We start from the raw sequence: 17,223 nt of genomic DNA on the forward strand, positions 1-17,223 counted from the left end.
TACGTATTCAGCAAAGCTAACCCACCACAAATAGGACAATGAGACCTGAACCTGGTAAATCCAGGACTGACCAGAGTACATGCATGTCCTCCAGGGGTGGGGCCTGCGGTAAATGTTGGGGGTAGGGACTCTCATCTGGCAGATGTGCTCCTGTGGTGACAGCTTGGCTGTGACCATCCACGGCCCCCAGGAACTCAGCTCCTCTCTCTCCTCCTCTGCAGAACGAGGTGATCAGCCAGCAGCTGTGCGTCATCTTCACGCACTGCTATGGGCCCTACCCCATCCCCAAACTCACCGAGATCAAGCGGAAGCAGACCTCGCGCCTGGGTGAGTGGCTCCCAGTGACTTCCCAGGTCTGTGCTGGCCGCTGTTGGCGATGTAAGGACCAGGAGGCAGCAATCCGTGGGGAGAGGGGGAGAAGGAGATGAGGGCTCTGGAGGGCAAACAGGAAATCAATACAGGAGATGGAGATTAGAAGATTCCCCTTTACTGGGTGATAAATAAATCTGGGGGAATGTGGACAGGGAGACTGGCCAGACCACCTCTGGATCAAGCTTTCTCCTCAAGTCACAGACTGCGAACCCCACCCAGGCCCCAGGTCCCTGACTGTCCCAGACAGAGGAGATTCTGCTCAAAGACCCGGCAGGGCATGGCAGCCCCCCTCCCCATCCACCAAGTCATCTCTGAGGCATCCCTCCTCCTCCCTGGGGAGGGAGGAACGGAGGAGAATGAGAGGACAAGTGTGTCTTGCTAATGGAAGTCCTTCTACAGGGACCTAGAAGAGAAAAACACTCCCTCCCGCCACACACACACACATATACACTCATAAAAGCAAGTGGGGACATATCTGATCCTTCTTGGACACTGCACTGAGCCAGCTGGCTGTGACCAGGAACTTGACCTCCAGTAGCTCCTGGCAGCCCCAAGAGGCAAGTCCTATGGCCCATCTCAGATTCCAGCAGCAGCATGGCACAGGGTGAAACTGGGACTGAGCAAAGATGGTGCTGGAGGGGATGGAGGACTGGGTATGGGTGACCTCGGGAGAGGAAGCTGTGGGCACAGACCGTGCATCTGAGACAATGTCACCCTAGGTGAGTTGTGTTAGGTGGAGCGTTAGTTAGACTAGAAGGCTGGGTGCTGATACCTGGGAATAATCAGAAAGGCCAGCTCTGGCAGGTAGTGCCTAGAAGAGATTCTTGCTGGGTAGAGGCTGACGAGGAACTGCAACGGGGAAGGGCTGACAGCCATGGCATCTGAGTGCCCAGATTCCAATGCTGGCCTGGAGAGGTTACTGCAACCTCTGTGTACCTCAGTTTCCTCCACTGCACAGCGAGGATATTGTGATCCCTGCTGGTCCTGGCCCTGAGCTGAGACTCTAAGTGCATGGTGGTTCCATTTTTTGTTGTTGTTGCCATAAGAGATGAGGTGGGGAGGGGACAGGTTGCTTTGTCCCTGGCCCTAAGAAAGAAAGATTGAGTTTTCCAATCACAGGGGGGAGGGGCAGCTCTTCTAAACCAGGTCTATGGATAGGAAGCTGGACACTAACAAGCAGGAGGGAGGATGGGGTGGGCAGTGTTCGCCTTTCATGCATGTAAAAGCCCTTTTAACTCTGTTAACAACTCTGCTGCTGGAGAAACTCCTGTTTCCCCGGTGGGCGTGGCCTCCAGTGGGCGTGGCCTCCAGTGGACCCTGTCCTGTTTGCTTCTCCACTATCCCAAGAATCATCCTTGGCCTCGGTTTCCCTGTCTGCCCTCCCTTGTCCCTTCCACAAGAAGGGATCCGAGTATCACCCTGTTTTCTGCTACAGCCAGCCCTTCTCCCTTTCCTCTTCTAGATCCGCATTTTCTTAACAATAAAGAAATGTCCGACGTCACGTTCTTGGTGGAAGGAAGACCATTTTACGCCCACAAAGTGCTGCTGTTTACAGCCTCTCCACGGTAGGTACCGCGCTTTGTTGTGCCTGTTGCTATCCCTTGCTCTTTGAAGTTCAATATTGGTGCTGTCTGTGCTCAACTGGTAGAGCTGCTTATCAAAATCACGGGCTGCGGAGTACCAAGCTACCCCTTCCTGCAACCTGGAACAATAAAACCCCATGCCAAGGGCTTGTGTACAGAATAAGGATTGTCTGTGGACTCCTTCCGCCAGTGCCCTTGTGCAGTGAACAACCTGAGACACCTTACCTGGAAGCTTTGCTCTCAAAGCTAGCACTCTCTGAGTGCTACGGAGTAGATTTTGCCATATGCTGCTCAAATATATAAACCCTGAGCTTCTTCCCCCTAACTGTGGCTTCATGTGGAAGTAGTCAGAAACTCTTCACCCTCCCTGCTAGCTCTGCTGAGCCCCTGTGAAGACCTGTCAACTGACAGGAGACCTGTCAATTCTCCTCCACTCAGTTTGTATAAGTTTGGGTCCACAGTGGTGAACCAGAGGGCAGAGGATGCTGGTCTAAGGAGGAAGTTTGTGGCCTTAGAAGGGAGTGGAGGGAGGCTGGGAGGGTGGCTCAGTGGTAGAGTGCTTGCCTCGTATGCATGAGGCCCTGGGTTTGATTCCTCAGCACCACATAAACAGAAAAGCTGGAAGTGGTGCTATGGCTCAAGTGGTAGAGTGCTAGCCTTGAGCTGAAGAGCTGAGGGACAGCGTCCAAGCCCAAAGTTCAGGCCTCATGACTGACAAAAAATAAAAGGAGAGAGAGAGAGAGAGAGAGAGAGAGAGAGAGAGAGAGAGAGGAGAGAGAGAGAGTCTGCTGCCTTGCAAGAAGAAAGCCTTGAGTTCAGACCCTTGTACTGTACATGAATAATAGTGTAGCGGTATCTGTTTCTTAGTTTGGGCAAAGGTACCATGGCCAGGTAAGACATCAGCACTGGAGGCTGCTGGGAAAGGGGGAAACAGGATCTTCCAGCCTCCCTTCTGTGGATCTAACTGCTTCAAAATGAAAGGTTTAAAACAAAAGACCCAAGCAGGGTGCGTGGTGGCTCACGCTTGTAGTCCTTGTTACTCAGGAGGCTGAGATCTGAGGATCACAGTTCAAACAAAGCCAGCCAGAACAGAAAAGCTCATACTTATCTCTCACCAGCAAAAAGCTGCAAGTGGAGCTGTAGCTCAATGGTAGATGACCAGCCTTGATCAAAAAAGCTAAGGGACAGCACTCCAGGCCCTGAATTCAAGCTCTGATACATTAAAAAATAAAATAAAAATAAAACAAAAGACCAAGCTTGGCTTCCTCCACCAAGGTTCTGACAAGGCATCTACCCTCAGGAACCTGATAGTTTCGTGGATGAGCAGAAAATTGCATTGGAAAGGCAAGTCTCAGCCTGGGGATGTGGATTCCTGGTACTTTGGGTTTGACTCCTCAGTACCACATAAACACAAAATATATATATATATATATATATATATATATATATATATATATGGAAAGACAGAAAGACAGACAGACAGAAAGAAGCAAGCAAGCAAGAAAAAAGAAAGAAAGAAAAAGAAAGAGAGAGAGAAAGAGAAAGGAGGGAAGGAAGGAAGGAAGGAAGGAAGGAAGGAAGGAAGGAAGGAAGGAAGGAAGGAAGGAAAGACAGAGACCAGGTCACCCCCCCCCTCCCCACACAATGGGACACCCTGGGGAGTGGGCATGTTGTATTACATGTCCACTATCCAACTCCATCAGACCTCTGCAGACAGGCCAGGGCTGCCACAGAGGCAGGAAATAGCAGGGCCTGGCCTCACCCAGCAAAGCCAGGCATCCCCAAGCTCAGGGGCCATGCTCAGGCAGGAAGATGGGCGGCGCTGGGACAGTGCCAAGTGGTGGACAGGTTTTAGATGGCAGACATTGCCATCCAGTCGCCAGGTTGAGAAAGGAGGTGACAAAGAGAACAGTGAGAGGTTGATTCTGTTCCCTTTGTGTCTCACTCAGGTTCAAAGCTCTCCTCTCCAGCAAGCCCACCAACGACAGCACCTGTATAGAGATCGGTTATGTGAAGTACCCCATCTTTCAGGTGAGCCCTGGGGTGACTGGCAACACCAGGGTGGGGGGGGTGCGGGGAACATGTGACACCTCCAATCCTCAGCCTGGGGTGTGGGCCACCTGAGGAGACCCCCACAAAGACCTGCCAGCCTCTGGCACAACGGAGTCCTGCTCAGTGTATCATTCCCATTGCAGCTCCCAGCCCCATAGCAGATTATAGCATTCTCTAGGTGGGGTGAGGCTGCCCTGTGCTGACACAGCTCACACCAGGTAAACGGAGGGTGGGAAACCCAGCAGAAGTGGGCCAGGCATCAGCAGCTCACACCTGTAATCCTAGCGACTCAGGAGACTGAGATCTGAGGATCACGATTTGAAACCAGCCCAAGCAAGTTGGTGAGACTCTCATCTCTAATGAAAGGACAGAACCGAAGCTCTGGCTGACATGGTAGAGCACCAGCCTTGAAAGAGCTAAGGGATAGCACCCAGTCCCTGAGTGAAGCCCCAGTACTGGTGCACAAAAAACAAGTGAGTGCTGGGAAGGCAGCTCAGTGGTAGAGTGCTTGCCTTGCATGCCTGAGGCCCTGGGTTCGATTCCTCAGCACTGGATTCTATTCCTCAGCACCACATAAGCAGAAAAAGCCAGAAGTGGTGCTGTGGCTCAAGTGGTAAGGCGCTAGCCTTGATCTGAAGAGCTGAGGGACAGCGCCCAGGCCCAGAGTTTAGACCCCACAACTGACAAAAAAAAAAGTGTGTGTAGCTGGGTGCTGGTGGCTCACACCTGTAACCCTAGCTACTCAGCAGGCCAAGACCTGAGGATCTCGTTTCAAAGCCAGCCTGAGCAGAAAAGTCTGTGAGACTTTATCGCCAATTAACCACCAGAAAACCGGAAATGGCACTGTGGCCCAAGTGGTAGAGCACTAGCCTTGAGCTAAAGAGCTCAGGGACAGCACCCAAGCCCACAAGCCCAGAGTTCAAGCCCCACCACACACACACACACACACACACACACACACACACACACACACACACACACACACACACACACACACTCAAGTGGTAGAGCACTAGCCTTGAGCTAAAGAGCTCAGGGACAGCACCCAAGCCCACAAGCCCAGAGTTCAAGCCCCACCACACACACACACACACACACACACACACACGCCCACAAGCCCAGAGTTCAAGCCCCACCACACACACACACACACACACACACACACACATACACACACACACACACACACACACCATGTGTGGTGTGGTTGGGAGAATTGGCCCAGATTCCCACAGCTGCTCCTTACAAAGCTGAGTGTGAGACCAGTCCAGTTCTCTTCCCTTCCTCCCTCCCACGGCCACCTGAGCCCTCCCCAAAGTCACTCAGCCCTAGAGAGAGAATCCTAAGGCCCATTAGTATGTGGAGCCTGAGCAGGAAACCACACGTCTTGCCCCAGTGCTCTCCAGAGGGCCCTTTGACCATTAAAGCCTGGATAATTGTGGAGGTGGAGGTTGTTTTAATAAGGACTTGGCTCAGAGAAAGCCCAGGGTGAATGTTTGTCAAGCAGACTCGTGAATGAGACCCGCACAGGAAAGGAATCCCCAGATCAGTGATTGCTTTTGACTGCGGAAGGGTTCCTGACCACATTAGCCACAAGTCCCTGGAACAGGAAGGGAAGATTTACAAGTCCTTGGGGACTGACCCGTGTGCCTGCCCCTTCCTGTAAAAGGAGAAAAGCCCCGCTTGTGGCTTGAATTAAAGCAGGGAAGAACCCACAGGGAGGCTGGCTGGCTGGCTGGGGGGGCTGTTTATACCACTTCCATGCTACCAGACAAGTGTCAATAAATGAAGCTGTGTTGGAGTTCCTCCCCACGCGACCACCCCCACCCTCCCGCCCCCAGGCTGTTCAGCATCCAAAGTCTGTTGGGACTACACCTGGCGTCTGCCAGGTTGTGAGCACCCGCCATTCAGACCCCTGCTCTAGGCTGTTGGCAGCTGCCAAGAAAAACACCTCCATCACCAGGCCCTTGGGCCTAATAAGAGCTCAGTTCACCCTCTTGTGTGGTAGGAACTGCAAGTGGCCGTGAGCCTCAAGATTTCCCCCTGACAATAAGCAGTCTCTGAAGGCCGTGGCTCCACCTTGAATAAATAAGATAGTGTGGTAGAGTGAAAGGTGAGCCCAGGTTGGGGCAGGTATGGTTGTAGCTCTGGTTATTATTATTATTATTATTGGTTTGGCCTTTCTAACAGGCAGGTGGGTTGTAACATTGATTTGTGTGAGTGCGTGCATGTGTGCATGTACGCCAATCCTGGGGCTTGAACTCAGGGCCTGGGTGCTATTCTTGAGTTTTTTTGCTCAAGATTAGCCCTCTACCACTTGATTCACAGCTCCACTTCTTTCTCTTTGGTGGTTAATTGGAGATAAGAGTCTCATGGATTTTCCTGCCTGGTCTGGCTTTGAACCAGAATATTCAGATCTCAGCCTCCTGAATAGCTAAGATTACAGGTGTGAGCAACCAGTGCCTGGCTGGAGTAAATTGATTTTAATGAGGCCAGTAGCCTGGCATTTGTAGATGGGGTATTCTGGATGCTTATGACTCTGCCTAGGTGTGAGGATGAAAAGTCTACAAGGCCATCACCAGCTCTGCAGTCACAAAAAGAAAAAAGCAATCCATATGAGGGAAAGTCGTATTCATGTTTAAAGAACACATAGGACGAGTCTGGGGCTGGAAGAGGAGTACAGGAAGACTCTGATGTAGGTCAGCCATAGACATAGGTCCACAGTAGTTCCATCCATGGTGCTTGTCCGGACAGCAGGGACAGGAGCTGGAGTGACCGCTAATTTGGTCTTTCCTTTGGATGGTATTATATGTTCTGGAATTTTAGCTGGACTCAGCATACCTATAATCCTAGCTACTCAGGAGGCTGAGATCTGAAGATCAAGGTTCAAAGCCAGCCCAGACAGGAAAGTCCATGGGACTCTGATCTCCTATTAACCAGCAAAAAAAATAGAGGTGTGGTAAAGCACCAGCCTTAAATGAAAAAGCTGAAGAGTGTGAAGCACTGAGTTCAAAACCCAGGACTAGCACACACACACACACACACACACACACACACACACACACACACACACACACACACACAATTCTACTAGAGTGATTGTACAACATTTTGAGTATCTTGAAAACTACTGCATCCACCATGTTAAATACCTGTATTTTGTGTTCTGTGACTTTATCTCAGTACAGCCATGAATGATATTTTGAAAGCAATTGCTTTAACTGCACGCAGACAAGAAGTAGGTTCAAAGCCATTGGAAAGCGCCTCCTGCGGCCTGGAGAAAAGCAGGCATGGATTAGGCACTGGCCTGTGCTAGGCCCATTGGTCCTCACCATAACCCCATGAGGAAGGGAGTCCCATCCCCACTTTAGACACAGGGAAACTGAGGCACACTGTGTCTGACTTTATTCAGGTCATCCAGCTTCTCAGTGGCACAGCTACAACAGTCAGGCAGGCAGGTCGCCCGAGTTCATAGCAAGGAACCTAAAGGGTCAAGGTTGTCTATGGTGGCCACAGCAGCACGGGCTACCCCCTGGTTTATGAGCACCCAAACCCAGGGTATAACCAGTACACAGATTTATCCAACACAGCTGCCCTGGAGCCACGCAGGGCCAAGCCAGTTTTATCAAGCATACAAGAGGAAGACAAAGGGGAGTAGAAGAGACTGGAGCAAACCAGACAGTCTGTGCACAAAAACTAACACTTGGTTGTCATGGGGATGTGGTGACGTGGAATTCAGACACATCCACTAGCCACACTCCCTTCAAGGGACACCCACTTGGAAAACTCTGGCAGTTGGCCCAGGGTTTGGACATCCAGGATCACATGGCTCAAAAGATAGCCTGGCTTGGGCCATCATCACCACCATCAGTGCACATAAAAGCCCCTCGATGGCTCTGTCTGGGATCCAGTCACGTTGTAATAAGGAGCTGGTTTGGAAGAGATCAGAGCAGGCTGTGTTCCCAGGGCAGCGTCCCATGGGTGCAGAGGGCTGAGGCCATGTCACCTGCAAGGTCAGGTGGAGCTGGAGGCACACAGATATCCCAGAGCCAGCGTCCATGCATGGAGAAACCCATCCTGGAGATGGGGGGGAGGGAGCTGGAAACCCCAGGGAGCAGAGTCGAGGTACTGACAGGAAATGGCCCCATACAGAAGTGGGTGAAGTTCTACAGTTGAGACGGTTGTGGGACAAGCATTGCTCACTGTGATCTCTCTTCCTGCTAGCTGGTCATGCAGTATCTCTACTACGGTGGCCCAGAGTCGCTCCTCATTAAAAACAACGAGATCATGGAGGTAAGGAGCTCACCGCATCATTGGCTGTCCTGGCTTTCCACTGGATGAGTGATAGCTCCATAAACTGCTTTGTCAGCAGCTTTGGGGGAGACCTGCTCCTGGTTGCCTTTGGGTGGAGGTTCTGAGCTGGTGGTCCTCCCTCACTCCCTGATTCTCCCAAATAGAACAGGTTTCTCCAGAGGGCTAGAGGGCTCAAGCATGTCAGGCTGGCTATGCAATAGGAGGTTCAAAGCCAGCATTGGCAAAAGTTTGTGAGACCTCCATCTTAACGAGCAAAGCAGTAATTCATACTTGTCATCTCTGCTAGACAGCATAAATAGGAGGATCACAGTCCAGGCCAGCCTAGACACAAAAGCATGACCCTACTCAGAAAGTAAAAGGAGCTGCGGGCATGGCTCAAGTGGTAGAGCACCTGCCTAGTGAGTATTGAGGCCCTGAATTCAAACCCCAGTGATTTCTATTCGAGCACTTCATTTTCTGACCCTCACTGCACACACAGCTCAGTGGAGAGCGATTTTTCTCACCACTGCTCCTCTGTGCCTGTTACTCCCCTGTCTTCAGCCTCCCTGCTTCTCACGGGCGCTTTGTACGATTTTAGCTCCTGTCTGCTGCCAAGTTTTTCCAGCTAGAGGCCCTGCAGCGACACTGCGAGATTATCTGCGCAAAGAGCATCAACACTGACAACTGTGTGGACATTTACAACCACGCCAAGGTGAGCCCCCCCCCTTACCATGCCCCCCCCCTTAGCAGGTGCTGCAGTGGTGGACAGACTCCATGTCCCCAGCCTGGACGCATGCTTAAGCTTTCTTTACCAGGTCTGCTGTCTGCTCAGATCCACTAATCCCTAACCATCTCTCCCTCCAGAATACAGGCAAAGTAGGGACCCAGAAACTCAACATTAGAGCAGCACCTCTCAGATCTGCCATGCCCAGTGGAGTCTTCCTCTGGCTCAGCATGGCCTGGAAGGGACATTTTACAGACCTGGACAGGGTCCCCAGCATTCCCTGAGGGCCCAGACACCTGTGTTTGTTGCACATGCTCCGGTGACATCGCCCTACCCCTCCACCTCCCAGCCCCATCTGTACATATGGATTCCAGCACTGGGTTTGTTCACAGGTGGGACAAGGAAGCAGAGAGGCCAGATAGCGTTCCCGGGTTCCATTGCATTTTGTTTCATGAGCTGAGCTCCAGAGGGATTAGAGGTTGCTAGGAAGAAATGATGGAACAGGAATTTGTTTTAAACAAATTTTCCTCTCTTTGCATAAACTGGTGCACAGTGTCTCTGTCACCTGTTCCCACAGCCCCACGGGGATACCCGACATGAGGAACACGCTCATTGTGGAAAAATCTGTTCTTATTTCTGGCCTGAAGACAATCAGCATCCGCAGCCAGGTGCTGGTGGCTCACACCTGTAATCTTAGCTACTTAAGAGGCTCAGGATCCCAGTTCCAAAATCAGCCTGGGCAGGGAAATCCGTGAGACTCTTATCTACAGTTAACCAGCTAAAAAAGCTGGAAGTGAAGCTGTGGCTCAAGTGATGGAGCACCAGCCTTGACTAAAAGACAGTATCCAGGCCCTGGGTTTAAGACCTAGTACCAGCATCAAAGATGAAAAACTTCAGAAGCCATTGTATTGATGCATGTCTGTAATCTCAGCACACATGAGGCTAAGATAGGAGAGTAAGGTAGTGAGTTCAAGACCAGTCTGGGCCTCATAGAGAGTTTGAGGCTTACCTGAGCTACATACCAAGACCCTTTCTCCAAAAACAAAACCAAAAGATTTAACATTCAGTGAACCCTTTTAATGTGTGGCTCTTGCACTAAGAGCCTGCGTATCACCATCTGAAATCCTTACAACCTTTTGGGTAAATGCCACCAGTAGTCTCATGTCATAGTAAGATGGCAGAGGCCCAGAGAGGCGAAGTATCCTACTTAAGGTCACACAGCTAATCCTGAGAATTTTTCAGTATTGAAAAATATGCACAGCAAAGAATTCACCACTTTAACCCTTTTTAAGTGTACAGTTTAGTGGCAGTATGCACAGTGCACATGGTGTGTGACCATCACTACGCTAGAGGCCTCCTGGAAGTGGAAGCATGTCATGCATAATTTGTTCTTCTTGTGACTGGCATAGTTCCCTCGGCCTCATATATTCCAGGTTCATCCATGCTGTAGTGTGCGTTATGTTTGTCTGTTTTTTTTTAAGGCTGAGTAATATTCCACAACACGCCTCTTTCCATGCATATGGATATATGTAAATGACATTTTATTTATCCAGTCATCTGTTAGTAGAGACTTGAGTTGCTTCCACATTTTGGCCACTGTGAGTAATACCGCTATGAACAAGGATCGAAATGTCTGTTCTTCGGGTCCCTGCCTTCCCATCATTGGGGTGTATACCAGATATACAGTCCTGATTTCTCACCCTGGAAAACACAACTTCTTAACTCTGTATTGACTCTTGGGCCTAATAAATGTTTGAAATACTTCCAATAATCTCCCAGTATTCAAAAAAGATTTTCTGACTGGCTAGCCATGAATGAAAAGTATAATCTACATCACAGGCGCGTGTGCACACACACACACTCAGGTTAGTGAATATTATATCAGAATCTGGTTTCTCAGGACACATGCCTTTCTGTTTTCAAACAGGCCCAGGCTGGCCTCCAACTCTTGATCCTCCTGCCTCAGCCTCCCAAGCGCTGAGATTTCATGCAGCACCTCACTAGACTAAGATTTTGTTTTTAATCTTCAGCAAATTATTTTTCAGAAGAGCCTCAGTCTGCCCAGAAAGAGCCTGCTTCACCTGTGTTCCTCCGCCTGCCGTCCTCCCTTGCCCACAGTCACTCACATTTTCCCAGGAAACCAGCATCCACAAGTAGCTTTCCCAGGCCTGGCACCTTGGCAGTGAGCCCCACTTCAATCCCCTGAGGCTCCCTAGCAGTGCAGCATGTCTCATGATTCAATAATGCAGCCCAGTGGGGCTCACACAGCCCAGTGCAACGTAAGCCCCACTGGGAAGGCAGGCAGATGTGAGATAGAGCCATACAGGCTCTTTCTTGCAGGCCTGGGACTAACACACCGGCCTCAGCCTCCCAGCTCACCTCTGCTCTCTGTGAGATCTGGCCTTCCAGCGAGCTGCTCCTCCTGGTGGATGGAAGATGGCAGGCTACAAGGACTCTGTTGCTGGCAGATTGACACTCGTTTTGTAAAAGACGTGATAAAACAAGAAACCAACTTTTGGTTTGGAACACTGGGAAAGGCAAGCAGTTTCATGCTAATAGGCCTGGCTTCAAATGTCAACAAGGATCTGTACTTCATCTAAGTGATGAGACAGCTCAGCTGAGGGGTCTTACACAGATGAAACTCACCCCATTCCTGCACAATTTAGCCATCTTTTCTTCCTAGCAAAATTATAGGACTGTTCGGTCTTGAAATAAAGAGCACCTGGAGCTTGTAAGGTTCTTCAGAGTCTCTTTGCTTGACAAAGATGGATGAGCTGGTTTATCTAATTGAATCCCAGCCAATTCAGTAAGCTTAACTGTATCCCAGGATGAAGAGAACATATATTTGGGGAACCAGGGATCCCTAGTATTTATGAACCTCCTGTTATTTACTAAGATGTATTCATCAGAATCTAATAGGAAACTACCAGGCTGGGAGTTGAGCGGGTCAGTCCCTGGCTCAAATAGTGGAGTGCTTGTCTAGCAAGTGGAAGGCTCTGAGTTCAAATCCCAGTAGTGCCATCAAAGCCAAAAGAAAAAAGAAGGAGGGGAGGGGAATTAGCAAGGCCTGGCTCCCATCTTTGAAAGAAAAATTACCTTTTAAGACAAGAATCAGCAAAACTATAAGTGGCAATATATATATATATAATTTTCCATTCTGCAGGTCTTAGAGCTGCTTTTAGCCTTACTTAATTCTCCCTCCGTCATGAAGAAACTGCCATGCATAATGTGCAAACACCACAGCTGTGTTCTAATAAAACTTTATTTACAAAAACAAGTGGTAGGCCAGATTTGACCCAGAGGTCTGTAGAGCTCCAGACCCATTTGGCTCAGGAATGATTCATGTAGAGATAGATGAGTAGCTGGCATGTAGTCACCATTTAATATTACCAAATATCATAAATGTAAGTATGATTATGCCCATTACTCTTCACTTAGGCCAACTTGTACTGAGCGACGCTTAACCTACAACACATGAGTCATGTGTCATAGAGGGGCATCTCTGTCCATAGAATCAGAGACAGGCAGCTATGAGCCTCAGTTTCCCCACCTAGAGAAGAGAGTCTTGAACTCTGTGACTCGCAGAGCGGGGTTCCTGTGGAAGGAATGAAAGCATCGCTCAGATCACGCCCAGCTCCAGGGCCCCATGCCTGTGTGTAAACTAGGGCTTCCATAGGACATGCTGCTAACAGCCTCCCCATCCTAGGCCTCTCATTGGCCACACAGTTCCTGTGCATTCAGTCCCAAAAGGTAGGCCCACCCCACTCATTCTGCAGCTTGGGAAACTGAGGTGCAGAGACGCAAGCTGACTTACCCGAGGCCAAAGATGTGGAAGCATGGCTGTCAGCCCTTAGGTGGAGAAGCTTCAAAGCCATACCTGGGAGACTGAGGGAGGGGACTGCGATGGGTGGAGAATCAGTGTCTCCTGTGTGTCCATCCTCCCCCCCATCATTACCTCAGAAGCATAACCATCCCCCCCTCTCCACAGTTCCTCGGAGTCACCGAGCTCTCTGCATACTGTGAAGGTTACTTCCTCAAAAACATGATGGTCCTCATCGAAAACGAAGCGTTCAAGCAGCTCCTCTATGACAAAAACGGAGAAGGGACGGGCCAGGACGTGCTCCAGGACTTGCAGAGGACGTTGGCCATCAGGATTCAGTCCATCCACCTGTCCTCCTCCAAAGGCTCCGTGGTATGAGGCCTCCAGCATGGCGGATGCTTCCTGGGAACGTCCCATTCTCCACACCAATGCAAATCCCTCCTTGGCATCTGTTTCGGGAGCTGGGCCAAGGAGCTGCATCTACTGCCTCAGCAGCTCTCGGATCAGCAAACTCGGCTCCCAGGGGCTCCTGTGGAAGGTCAGGGACATTGTGTCTGCAGAAACTTGACTCCAGAGCTTGAAGTCAACACTGGATAGCCAAAACAACTCCAGTTGAAAGCATCTAGGCGCCAGAGACACACTCTGCCCGACCCACCATCAAGTGGGTGGACCAAGGCCCAAAAGTCCTCAGGTTCCTGGTGACTGTTGCAGACTTAGGACCCTGAAGAGAGTCCCAGTACCCGTGACTGGTTTGGTGGCTACCTCTGTGTAGGTGTCAGCCCTGATAGTTAATTGGCAAGGCGCTTACCCATGGAGATCATTTGGCCAATTTTTAGGGGTGGGAACTTTTTAAAATATTCGTAATAGAACAACAACAAAGACACAGGGCAGTCTTGTAGTCTACAATGTATTTCTAAAAGCTTAATGGTTCATTTTCAACTGAATTGTGTTTAGAGATCTGTGTTTTTGAGGTTATTTTCTGTTTGTTATTTTTAAACCGTAAAGTCACGAGTCCATCTCTGTAGACCATACATCCGATGAATTCCTGCTGATATTCAAGATGAAATAATCCTGCCTTAGCGATCACGGTTATACAAAAGAGGTGCACTGCCAATAATTATCTCTAATCCAATAGTTGAAAATGATTTGCATGCTCTTTAGGGTGTGAAGAAAGCACCCCGAATAATAATCAAACACACATTTGCATGGGGCCGAACTTGGACGATTGTTAAGTTTGTGCTTCATTTTTTGTTTTTTATTTCTTTTGCCAAGATCCAAATGTTCTATCACTTCTTGGTAAAGGTGCATTTGGGAAAAACAAATCTATTCCTGTTCTTTTCCTAATTAGGAATGACTTTGGGATGCTTTTACAGAATGTGTTCAAAGAGGATTTGGGGGGGCGGGGGGAGGGAGGGGGAGGGGAAAGCACGTCAGAGAATTTCCTATTAATCCCAGAGTTTTCTCAGTATTCTCAGAAGATGTGAATAATTTGTTACTAGCCAGAGAAGATGACCGCGTTAGAATATTTTTAAAGCAAAAGATGTATGATAGGAAGGAGACTTTGTGTATTCCGCGGTGTACAGCACAGGGTTATCTATAATGAAAGCTTTTATTGACAGGGTTCTCTTGGCTCTGCCATATATTATATATTATATATTATATATATAAGCAAAAGAGATTGGTGAAGTGCCACAATATTCCAAATAACTTTTCAGTTGGCAGCCTTTTTTTTTCTTTTTTTCCTTCCTGCCTTTTCATTTGAAACCTAGATACAGTCTGTGAAAAGCCGGAGAAAGACTTTCACTCTGTGGGAAGACAAGGCTTGGTTGGTAAACCTATTTCCTAGCATGCCTTTGGGAAGTTGTACCAGACCCTAGATTCTAAAGGAGTGGAGACTATCCTGTCGACTCCTTGAGCTCCTGCCGGAAGGACTGGTGTCAAGCCCTAGTTCACAGATGTGGCCGCATCTGTCTGCAGAGTCTGGAGGCTCCTCTGAGATGGGGATCCACGCGGCCTCTTCTACGTGGGCATCTGCACACCTCTCCCCAGCCCACCACCCAAGGAGGAAGGCTGCAATTGCCAGAGGAGGCCAAGTTACAGACACACAGCGTACGGTGTGCCCGTTGCCTGCCTGTGTCTTCAGAGACTCTGTGATCAGATGTCCCCCTCTCCCCCCACACACACCCAACCTCAGCTGACTTCTCTGTGAATGTCTAATGCTAGCTTGGGGCGTCTAGTCATTTGATCTGTGCGTTGGCAACTCCCACTGGGGCCTGTTACAGTTTGGTGTGCTTTCTCTGTCATTAAAAGAAATAATTTTCCCAAGTGTTATGGTGTTGATGTGATTTGCGGTGAAGATCTCAGACCTGAACATGCCCTTCTGTGAAGAAACTGGCTGCTAGTGGCTCACGCCTGCAATCCTAGCTACTCAAGAGGCTGAAATGTGAAAATATTGGTTCAAAACCAGCCTGGGCAAGAAAGTCTAGGAGACTTATCTCCAATTAACCAGCAAAAAGCAAGAATTGGAGGTGTGGCTCAACTGGTAGGGCACCAGCCTTGAGTGGAAAAAGCCAAGTGAAAGTATGAGACCCTAAGTTTAAGCTTCAGTACTGGCATGAAAAAAGAAAGAGAAAGAGGAGAGAGAGAGAGAGAAGGAAGGAAGGAAGGAAGAAAGGAAGGAAGGAAGGAAGGAAGGAAGGAAGGAAGGAAGGAAGGAAGGAAGGAAGGAAGGAAGGAAGGAAGGAAGGAAAAGGGGAAGGAAGAGGGAAAGGAGGCAGGAAGAGAAGGAAGAAAAGAAAGGAAGGAAGGAAGGAAAGGAAAAGCGTGGCCCTGTAGAATGAACACACTAGACAGAAGGCAGAGGCTCATGTGGCTGGCAGTGGATGGGAATGATGAGGCCCGGGGTCCTGTACACACTGCTGGGTGGCGCACTGGGGGTACGTCACCATCGGTGCAGCCACCTGGGCTGCTGCAGCAGTACCTGTTACCTGCTGTGGGGAACCTCATCTGCAAGGCAAAAAGGTGCCTTGAATGCATTGATGATGCTTTGGGGGAGTAGGTGGGAGATGAAGACAGACAAGTCATTGCAATTGGTGTGTCCCCACAAAGAGCAACATGGAGGCTACTGGATGGTGGCAGCATTCTGCAATGGGGTTTTGAGGGTCCAGGGAGGGGCAGTAGCCTATGCTTAGCTGCCATCATCACGGAGGTCATTGGGTCTAACTCCCCTTTCGAGGCCCTAGTTGGTCTGTTCTGATTCCTTCCCTGGCCCAGAACCAACCCAGGCCAATGTACAGATGAATACCCCTAATCCTCAAAGCCTACTAGAAGCAAGACAAAAGCCTGTTTACTTCAGAGAGGAGAATTTGGGGAAGGAGGGCATCTGGACCAGTGGTGATGGGCAAAGAACTGACCTTGCCCACCTCCCAGAATGACCTCACACCCCACCTAGCAGTCCTGGCCAACTTCTTCTTCAAGAAGCAACAGAAACAACCTAGAGCCGGAGGCCAGCACCCTGAGTGGGTCCTGGAGAATAGAGGCGCCATTTATTTCTGACCATGAACCCCCGCAGCATAGCCTTGGGGAAAGTGAGCCATTTGAGTCATGCTTCTTAGGAAGTTGATCTACCATGTATTTGGCTCACCGGGCAGCTTTGTCAGCCAGGCCTCCACAGAGCCCCCACAGAGCCCTTGGCATCTGGGGGGTGGGGAGGTACCGCTTCCCTCTCCCTCCCCCTGGAAGGATTGAGTTTGGGGATTTAACCCAAAGGCTCCCACTTGGCTTTGGGGCCCTCCTCCAAGGTCATCCATATTCAAATAACCTACCTGAATAGCATCCATTCTCGGGAGAGAATCCTTCACCATGGAGAGCAGGTGGTACACCGCATGTCAGAGGCCTGAGCAGCAGCAAGAAGGACACATAGCCATACGTGCTAAGTGGAAATGGGGGAACCCTGAGATTCTGGGATTCTGGGTTTTCTCTATTTGTGATTCTGCTTTTTGAATCTCACACTGCTTTTTTTTTTTTTTTAATGTAAAGCCCCAGGCAAAAAGTGTTCCTCCAGCTGGGGTAGAGCCGGGTGTTGTCAAAACCCTTGTACCGGGGCTGGGAAGGTGGCTCAGTGGTAGAGCCCTTGCCTTGCATGCATGAGGCCCTGGGTTCGATTCCTCAGCACCACATAAGCAAAAAGAAAAAAAGCCAGAAGTGGCGCTGTGGCTCAAGTGGTAGAGCGCTAGCCTTGAGCTGAAGAGCTGAGGGACAGCGCCCAGGCCCAGAGTTCAGGCCCCACGACTGGACCAAAAATAAATAAATAAATAAACCCTTGTATCGGAGCAGACCCCCTCACCCCAGGCTGTGTGGCTAATGGGTTCTGGAGGAAA

At 49.8% G+C, this 17,223-nt stretch overlaps 1 protein-coding gene and 1 long non-coding RNA gene across 2 annotated transcripts in view; one reads left to right on the top strand and one right to left on the bottom strand.

The window, feature by feature from the left end:
• The window catches only part of Abtb3 (ankyrin repeat and BTB domain containing 3), a 228,282-nt gene extending 213,113 nt beyond the window's left edge, over positions 1-15,169 (top strand). The window contains exons 12-17 of the mRNA XM_070014491.1: positions 222-327; positions 1,835-1,937; positions 3,905-3,986; positions 8,232-8,300; positions 8,899-9,012; positions 13,013-15,169. Of these exons, the coding sequence (XP_069870592.1) occupies positions 222-327; positions 1,835-1,937; positions 3,905-3,986; positions 8,232-8,300; positions 8,899-9,012; positions 13,013-13,222 (684 nt within the window). The 3' untranslated portion in view covers positions 13,223-15,169. The remainder of the gene's footprint in view (positions 1-221; positions 328-1,834; positions 1,938-3,904; positions 3,987-8,231; positions 8,301-8,898; positions 9,013-13,012) is intronic.
• LOC138821986 (uncharacterized) lies at positions 314-11,195 on the bottom strand. The gene is made up of 3 exons (XR_011370282.1): positions 11,151-11,195; positions 7,160-7,281; positions 314-433 (listed from the first exon to the last, which is right to left on the bottom strand). It is a non-coding gene; the product is annotated as an uncharacterized lncRNA (long non-coding RNA).
• Positions 15,170-17,223: the final 2,054 nt, after the last annotated feature.

This window comes from Dipodomys merriami, unplaced genomic scaffold, assembly GCF_024711535.1.
Source record: "Dipodomys merriami isolate MVZ:Mamm:240054 unplaced genomic scaffold, mDipMer1.0.p SCAF_97, whole genome shotgun sequence".
Lineage (NCBI taxonomy): Eukaryota > Metazoa > Chordata > Mammalia > Rodentia > Heteromyidae > Dipodomys > Dipodomys merriami.